Here is a 9,773-nt window from a genome sequence, read left to right on the forward strand (position 1 = left end):
ATTAGACCAAAGGAATTTATTGTTAATTTGTGGCCGAAATTTTATTTATAATAATGCGGCCTGAAGCCACTGTTTCCTTGGCTTGGCCCACGGGCCGGCTCTGCCTCTAAAAAACTATCTTCTATCATGTTTGTTGTACTTCTGATATTAGTTCGTTTTTATATCAGAAAATAATCTATTCTATTAAAACTGAAGTAGAAAATAATACTTGCATATTTTTAAGTGGTTTATTACTGATTTTCATTCTTTTTTTTAAAACTAATTTTAACTATTTCATTTATTGTTTTTACTAATTAATTCGATATTATTTAGTAAAAATCATAAAACAATAATTACCTATTTTAAAGCATTTTACATAATATTTTCATGTTTGCACTCTTCTTAGCTACTTCTCTAATTGTATTTACTATAGTCTTTGAACATCATTTATTTTATGTGTTAAACCTAATAATTTTACATTTTTTTACGAAATTTTTTCATTCGTGACAAGAATTCAAATCGGTTAACAATTTTTTTGTGTGTACATAATCAGTTAGACATGGACATCCAAGTCCATTCAAATGTAAATCAATTTTTTTTTGGATATCAGGTTTTTTGGATTTTAGAATTAAACTCCCTTTGAGTATTATCAATTTTTGGACGGGGATTTGAGTCTCTTTCCGGGTACGGGTAGGTTCGTAAGAAATTAAAAATATCCAAATAACCTATGCATTTAAAAAAATCATTAAAATTTTATAAAAGAAAAAATCAAGATCAAAACCTGCAATCAAAATCAAAACCCGCGCGATGCGCGGGTCAAGCTCTAGTATGTCTTAATACCTACTAGATCCTGACCCGCGTGCCAGCGCGGATATGAATTTACGGTTTTTGATTATTTAATTAACTAAATGATGTATTTGTAATATTTAATATATTATATTCACTAAGTAAATTATTTTTTTGGGGTCTTAAACCATTGATTTATGACGAATAGTCGATATCATATAAACAAATTGAACATATGCACGTAATTAGAGAATTGTATACGATATATAAAAACAATGGTTATGAATGTAAAATATGAAGAAATATTATATAATGACTTAGTATGACATAAAAGATTGTAAATTATTGATACATATTTAAAGAAAATACAATGATTTTTAAACTTATATGAAGAATTTAACATATAAAAACAGCTGATTTATGTAAATAATTTTAGATGTTTTATTAATAATAAATTATTTATATTTTTTGTTTTGAGATAAAGATAAAAATTAAATGTCCATAACCCAATTATGTTAAAAGACCTTATTAAGAAATCTCATGTGATTATCATTAAGGTAACTGAAAAAGACAAACAATAAAATATGAAGTTTAAATTCATTTAAGCATATTTCATTAATGTAACTGAAAAGACAAGTAATAAATTAGGCAGTTTTATTCGTTTTATGATATTTCATAAATGCAACTGAAAAAGACAAGCAAAAAAATAGAGAATTTAATTAATGAAGTAAGAACATTTTCAAATGAATACTTCTCTTTTAATAATATAGATGTAACGACCCGGTTCTCTTTAACCGTTTTTGGTTTAATTATTCATATTAAACCAACACTCATCCACTTTCTCTTATAACCTAAACGTGTATGCATGGATTGATATATTTACCTCCTTCCACAAATCTCAGCCGCCATTGTTATCATCGTGTGAGATTAAGGCAACATTTTGCACCAGCTTCCTCTCCTCTCTCATGTTGTCTTTACTTTTCTCCTTTACTTGTGTTCATCTGGATCTCTTGCAAAGAAGATACGCCATCGTTCATCACAAACCACCGCTCATTGGTTTGATCAGTTGCGTGCCATCACCACCACCCACATGAGTCACCACCGGAGTTGTCAAAGCCTTCAGTCATCTCTGTACACCGGAGATCCATGCCTTGATCGCCGCCGTCTTCATCACCACCATCGCCAGCCACCGCCAAATCGTAGACGTCATCACTGGAGCCGTCGTCACGCCACTGACATAGCCTCATTGTCACAGATCCATCGATGTACCATGTTTTCAGTTCACGTCGGATCCGTTCCATGGAGAACGTGACCAAGCCGGGACTTAGAAGGAGAAAGTGAGACGCGAGTGTTGCGTCTCGGAACCAACAATCACCGATCTGCACCGCCATGAGCCGTTGGTCACTGGAGAGCTTCACCACGTCGCTGGAGATCAAGATGCGTCAACCGTAGCTATGTCCGAGGAGGTTAAGAGTATCATTAGTTGTTTCTTGTGAAACAAGAAACATAGTTAACGTACACTTTATTATGGCGTGCGTAGGAACCGAACCAAGCATGGATCTTATGATTGACTTGTTTGCCAAGCTATTCTCTCTAAAGCCTAGATGTTTGATGAGGCATGTTCCCGAGTATGACCCGATCAATCTCCTATCTTGGCTAAGGTGAGGGTCTTTTCCCGAACTTCTCTTACACGGCATAGGACTTCGAATAAGTATAATTTATTTCTAATATGTTCCATCTGCGTGAAATCGAGTCTGTCATTGCTTATTTAATTTTTAGGTTCTTTGCTTAAACCGGAACTAGGGTGTTAGAGGATTCAACAATGATTGTTTCATTTAAATTGGTAACAAAAAATAGTTGTTTTATCTAGAGTTATGTGATTGTTTGAGACGGATACAGAGACAGACTTCTGTATGCCGGATTGTATGGAGGTTATGGTCAGCTATAGTCGATCGGTTGAGGAGTAACCCAGAGGTGTCGATAAATCGTCTACGGGCATATGTTACCGAGCACTTGTTTGGTGTGTGTATGAACCGAGCACGTATTCGGTGGTGTTTTTGGCATGTTAGTGGGCAGCGAGTGTGCACCTCACTAGGACTATTGTTTGATCTCTGGGTACTTTAGGTACCGTGTTTGCAACGTGTTAGGGTTAAATTATATTTATTCGGATAAATATATTTATGTTTATTATCCCATACCTCACTGAGTGACTTCCCCGTTAAAAATACATATACACGATTCCACTCACTCTAAGCTCAAATAAAAATCCGAATAAAAAGTCCAGTAGCACCAATCCGTTTATATATTATATACTCGTCTGTCTCACCTGAAATGGGGAAGAAAGAGAGGTGAGTAACGGGGAAGTCACTCAGTGAGGTATGGACTTTTGTGTTATGAGATATTGTTGGTGGCCCACTGCTCTCCAGATAGGAGGTGACGCGTGTCACAACCTACCTTAAGTTGGAGCATGCAGATCCCGAATGTCCAACTAAGATAAAATTGCCTGAAAAAGACGTCCACCATATGTCTTAGTGAATATGTCAGCCCATATATCTTAGTGAATATGTCAGCTACTTGATCAGTCATAGAAACATGCTTTGTTTAAGTACCCTAGGTCTCTAGCTTGAATATCAACTCATGAAATGATAGTCACTCTCCATATGTTTTGTTCTCTCATGAAATGTGAAGAGCAGATTTACTGGTACAATGTCACAATATAAATCTATTGCGCATGAACGTACAATACCCATAAAGACCAACATATCTTTGATCCACTTCGACTTCCATGACACATGAGATTTCTCCTACTGTATGAACCATCCATTCAATGATCTTTGAGTAATAGGACATCCAACCCAATCTGAATCACACCAATCTGTAAGGTGAAAATTACATTCAGCTTTTAATAAGATTCCTAGTCCCGGACGTCCTTCTAAGTAAAGAACGACTCTCACTCTCTCAGTGACAGTGACATCTCTAGTGACAGTAACAGAGTTGGATAAGGACAGAGAAAACATCTCTAGTGAAAGTGACCATCAATATCAAAAAGAAAAAGCCCACGGCGAAACTAGTGGTTGGGTCAATCAGCTCCAGCAAGATACTCTAAAGTTTCCAGCTTTACCAAGAAGAAAAACTGTTTTACACACACTAAACAAGCTTTATTGAAAAACATAAACAATGAAGAAACAAGGAAAAGCCGAAACGTGCGTATGTGTACATATATGTGGTATGCTTCGTACATGAGCTGATTCATCTTCTTCTTCTTCAACCCCGGCGGGGAAGAATCTCTTTGAGGGTTTCCTGGAGGCTGGAACTTGACACCATATGGTTAACTTTCCTAAACCCTTCACCATAGACTGCTGACTCATTTGTCTCTATCTCATTCTTGTAAAACTCCACCAGCTTCTTCTCGAATTCAGACCACTCACCTTTCTTTGACGCATTTGATGAAGAAGAAGCTGCAGCAACATCAATAGGGGCGTATCTCTGAGTCTCTAACCACATGTGCCCTAGCACTTGGCATATTCCTTCTTCTAGTACGTTGTTCAGATTATTACATCCTGTTTACCAAAACCAAAAACACACTCCTTCATGTTGTTGTCTTTTTCTAAAAAAAGGGTTCTCTTATGACCAACAATACATACCATTGAGTCTAAGATAAGCATGCATCATCTCGTGAGCCAAGATATATCCTGTGAGCAACCTAGGAAGTCCGTATATGATGAGAATTGCAGTGACCGGGCATCCACTCACCACTTGAGTCTCTGTAACCATGTCGGTTAGCTTGTTGTTTGGTCCCATCTTTGGTCCCTCTTTTACCTGTTATATGTGGAAGCAGAGTGAATGTCAACAACTAGGTATTTTGGAATGCAACAGAATCTATTGTAATATATAAGATGGACCAATCAAATTATTGCAGATTAATTTTTGAGTTGGATAAGTCAATCAAACTTAACACAATTCCATTCTGTTTTTAGTTTCGTAAAGTATATATAACTAACTACTTGAAATGTCTTACACTTGTGACATTTTGCACTTCGGACAAGCAAAGACCTCTTGTTACCACTGCATGATGAGAGTCCTGTTTTTTTGGTGAAACATATGAGAAAAGAGAGTGTGATAGAAGAAGTTAAAAAAAAGTTAAGGGATGGTGTTATCTACTCACAATCTTCTCTTCTTGCTCAGCTTTATTCAGAGCTTGTTTCTCAACCAGAAGAACAGGAAACTCTTTCTTAATTGTCAAGAATAAACCGTCGAAGAACTCACGGATTTCAAAATGCAAATCAATGCATTCATCAGTATCCATGACCGAAGATTCCATACATTGTAGACATAGCCACCGATCATCACCAAGCATCACAAAGTTTGTTCCCTTAGGCTACAAACAACATAAAAGAAAATGCCAAAAGTGACGAAGACTGTGTATCTTCTCTTTTGTCATAGAAGTCAATTAAATTAGTACCTCTAATCTTTCACAGCTACAGCACTTGGCTGTTCCATCACCTTCATGACACGGACAGTACTTCTCCTTCCAGAACGGATGCTCACAAAACTGTATACCTTCCTCTGTTGAAGGAATCTGAAAGAATAATAACAATAATAATAATTGTACAGTTAACATGTTATATCCATATAAGTCATAAACAGACCAATTATTTTTTCCTTTACTACTACAGACTGTACTTACATTACATAAAACACAGAGCTAGTGAGAAATATGCATACCTTCTTTTGGCAGACACAGCAGGTACAAAGGTGTTCCCTATAGCAAGGTCTGTGAAATTTCCCCCTTTTTGTAATCTAAGGAGATTATAGTTAAATACACAACATGTCAATTAAGGAGCTAGTAATTATATTAAAGCAGCAAAAACAAAAAAAAATCTGTATTTTTGGTATTTATTATGATCATAAGAACCTCGTCCTCAGCTATTGGTTTGTGGCAATAAAGACAACATAAACATTGAGGATGCCATAGACCACCAAAGGCATTGACAGGTAATCCATCTTTGATTTCAGATTTGCAACCATTGCATATCCTACAAGCAAAAGTAAAAACCATATTTTAGATTTTGAGATAGAGAAAATTCCCCGTAGATTAATTAGATAATTTCACAAGAAGCAAATAAACATTACTTACATTGGAGGGGAGGGAGGATTCACCTTTTCGTCTTTGGAATGCTTGATTTGTACCTTATCCTCCTCCACTTGCTTTCTTTTGCCTTCCTCCTTTGACTCTTCTAGTCTAATTCTCTTTTCCTCCTCTTTCTCAAATGACTTCAAGCTTTCTTCCGTTGCCCTATTCATGTCATTCTGTTCGGTATCCACTTGATCATCATCATCGTCATCCACTTTCTCTCTTTTGCTTTCCTCCTTTGACTCTTGTAATCTTCTCTCTGCCTCCTCTTTCTCAAGTTGCTTCAAGCTTTCTTCCGTTGCTCTCTCTATCGCAACCTGTTCATCTTTTTCTCTTTTCTGACGTACGATGCCATCTTCTTTTTCATGCCTTGATATTTTGATGGCCGTTTTATAATGATCCTGCAGGGTTTCAGATCACCAAAAGCAAAAGAAGAACCACACTTTTCATCTCAAAACTTATTAATATACGCAAACAATTCTTTTTTAAAAAACGACAACCTCAGATGGATCATCTTGTTTAGTAGATGGAGTGAAGCAGGAGAACCACCCCATAGTACTCTGTAACCCCCTTCTTCACCGAACAAAGCCCCCAGAGCTCTTTGCTTTCATCTAATTGGAAACTTTGTTGCAGTTTCCATGGGAGTTTTCAGAAAATTCCCAAAAAAAAATATTAGAGAGGAACTTTTTTTGCATTCATGTTTTGAATTTATCGCGAGAGGGAGAGAGATGGTGAGAGACAGACAGAGATACTAGGGGAAGCGAAAAAGGGAGACTAAAACACTAGTGGTCTAGCTTTTTTATAAGTTTTTATTATATAAAGGGAAAGATAATCTTGCTACTATCTTATAAAAAATCCCTTATATATTAATTGAGAAACATTTAAAAAATTGTAACCTCAATTTTGTATTAATTAAAAAATAGTCCATCTTAGGTGTCAATTAATTAAGATGTTAATTAAGGTGACGTGTCAGCTGCATAATCAATTGAGAAATTGGTGAGTCCATGATTAAATGCTAGAGAATGTGACCATATCCATCGATATTTAAAAAAAGGGCTCATGTAATATAACGAAAGAAACACATAATTTAAAAACGATCAAACACTGTATAAACGAAGCGTTTCATCCCTAATAAAAAAAAATTCATACAGTAAAGTTGATACTGTCTCGTGGCCACGTCTATCGAAAGTAATCCGTATGGTTCTGAAGCTTTTATTACTCAGAATAGTTTGCTAAGAAGACGTCATGATGAACAATAATTAGCGTAGACCATGGAACTGTCGATAGTTGGTTGCCATGGCGTCATGTATCGTGTCTAAGTCAGACGTTGGGATTAAGTGCTCATGTATCTGGTTCTAATTAAAAATACACAATCAAATGAACACGTTGGAAAGAAACCATAGAAGTTATGTCAATAGTGATCTGTAAATAACAGAGTTTTGATCAAGGTATAGCTGGTGGCCGGTTTATAATTTTAATTAGAACCGAACCATATGTGAAATAAAACAGTCGGTATGAGTATCATTTGAATTCTCGCAAACCGGGATTTTGACATGGTTTATCGTCGAAAGTTGAATAAATTTGGCATGCACACTTCTGAATTATAAGGATATGGAAAAATAAATTGAATATGGTAAAACTTAATCCCCAAGGCTTGATTAAATATAGATTGGAGCACTTACGGAAAACTAAATATGTAATAATAATGGTATGATTTTTATGGCTTTTTTACAAAAAAAAATTATAATAATGGTATGCTTTTTACTAGAAAAGATATTTTTACTTGCTAGAGGGTTCTAAAAAAATCTATGACGGCAAGTCCCTAAGTAAAATGGAAAACTTTCTCACCAAGGTAAAACATTCCAATTTTTTTAAGGGAATTTAGTTAATGTTCATTAAAATTAGGAGACCCTCCAATGGACATTTACCGACTTCTAATTCCATATAAATTTACCCTGCGTCTTCAACTGCCTGTTGGTTCGTATAGAACACTGCCAATAAAAATATGCTTCATCTTGCCCATTATGGTTAAATAAAATAACCAAGTAGAACCAAAATGTAATCTGTTGATAAAACAAACTATCAAAATATTGAATCATGTCCAGTTTAAAAAATCTCAACTTCATTGCCTAACTCCGCGCAAGGCGCGGGTATTATCCTAGTGTTTATTAAATGAAAGCTGAACATCATTTGCATAGAATGCATATATTTTAGATTGTCTGGTGCAACTAGGTAATATAAAGGTCGATTTGCAAAACTTGATTTTTGAGGTTATATCTTCACATTTCCTCTTTTTCAACAAAATACAGATATACTTTGCTAATCAATCATAGAATCTTGTACTTGTCAACGATATTAATAGAACGATTGTATATAAATATTATGTGTTAATTTGCTCCTTTCTAATGTTATTTGTGAGTGGAATATCTTCAAAATTTTATCTACTAAATACGTATATACTCGTTATGAACCAGATTGTGTATGATTCATAACCAAAAGATTATATTATCGGCGGCCCAAAAAAAAAGAGAGTCGGCCAGCTTTTCCTTTTCCTTATGTCTTTATGTTTTCCTTTCCTAGTTGGATTATGATTTGTACTCTTTCCATTTATCTATGACGGTGTAATCTCCTATATAAGGAACCTCTATGTTATGAATAAATATAGACTTTTCCATTACTTTCACAATACGTTATCAGCACGATTGATCTCTAAAACTCTAAGCTAAAATATCGACCATAAACCCTAGATCTCTCTCCATTGCTAAAAACCTAATCTCTATCGATCACCTCTCTTTGAACATGACCCTGATCTGTATTCGACCACTGATCTCAACAAGATCCATCTGTGGACTGATATCTGCAAGTTTTAGTACGCCTCAACTATTCCAGATTGTACAATCAGCCTGTTCCAGCCCGTGATCAAACTGTTCCAGATCTACGAGTTCTTTGACTGCAAGTATCAGCTCGCGTACCAACGATCCCGATCAGCTCAACCTAAGCTAACTCGCGGACTGCAAGGAAACAGTTTGGACCAGTCCGCGTAAGGTTCCAGTTTGTACCAGTCCACGTAAGCTCATTCTCTTGGTGGTCCATTCAACCCATCAAAGGTTTAAGGTATACCTAAACTCTAAGAACCCAGAATCGAATGAACTAATGTTCAAAGTGAAACCCTAAAATCTGTAAACCCTAAATTACGTGTGCATGGATTGTTTTATTTGATTGATTGAATGTTTCTTTCAGGTTTAAATCCGTGAGAGTTAAGATTGATAGTTTTCATAACCTGATTGAATGATTTGAGGTTTAATATTGCATGTTAGAATCTGTTATAATATAAACCCTAATTCGAATTGATAAGCCCTAAAATAGAATTCGTGTATTGCATAATCTGAATTGAATGTTTTGAGGTTTCATATTATACTAGGTTGATAGTTTCATGATATAATCAACTGTTCTGAGGTTTAAGATTATTTGCTAGAAGCTGATTGATTGATAAAACCCTAATTTCGAATTGAAACCCTAAACCCTAATTTGCGTATTCATAAAATCAGATTGCTTGATTCCATCTTGCTAATATCAGTCTTGAAACTGATAAATATCAGCATTGAAACTGATTAATAAAATTGATAGAATCAGCCTTGAAACTGATTGTTTTGGTTTTTCATGATTGAAACCCTATTTTTGGATCGAAACCCTAAATTGTGTAATGTTTGAATCCGTTTGATTATTTTTTATTATTGATCCAATTGCTAGTCTTGATAAAACCTAATTGAATCTGATTGTTAGTCTAGCTAAATCTCATACCTGAAACTGATTGATTAATTGCTAAACCTTGATTGAATGTTTTAATATTACCCTTGCACATATATAATCCGAT

The 9,773-nt window shown here is 35.2% G+C and overlaps 1 protein-coding gene across 1 annotated transcript; it reads right to left on the bottom strand.

The window, feature by feature from the left end:
* Positions 1-3,863: 3,863 nt before the first annotated feature.
* On the bottom strand, positions 3,864-6,682 carry LOC106357663 (protein DA1-related 3). Its single transcript, XM_013797346.3, has 9 exons — positions 6,400-6,682; positions 5,903-6,300; positions 5,681-5,801; positions 5,491-5,565; positions 5,228-5,344; positions 4,931-5,143; positions 4,784-4,846; positions 4,410-4,584; positions 3,864-4,325 (listed from the first exon to the last, which is right to left on the bottom strand). The coding sequence occupies exons 1-9, from the start codon at positions 6,451-6,453 to the stop codon at positions 4,030-4,032; spliced, it is 1,512 nt and encodes a 503-aa protein (XP_013652800.1). The 5' UTR covers positions 6,454-6,682; the 3' UTR covers positions 3,864-4,029.
* Between the last annotated feature and the right edge of the window lie 3,091 nt (positions 6,683-9,773).

This window comes from Brassica napus, chromosome C9 (genome assembly GCF_020379485.1).
Source record: "Brassica napus cultivar Da-Ae chromosome C9, Da-Ae, whole genome shotgun sequence".
NCBI lineage: Eukaryota > Viridiplantae > Streptophyta > Magnoliopsida > Brassicales > Brassicaceae > Brassica > Brassica napus.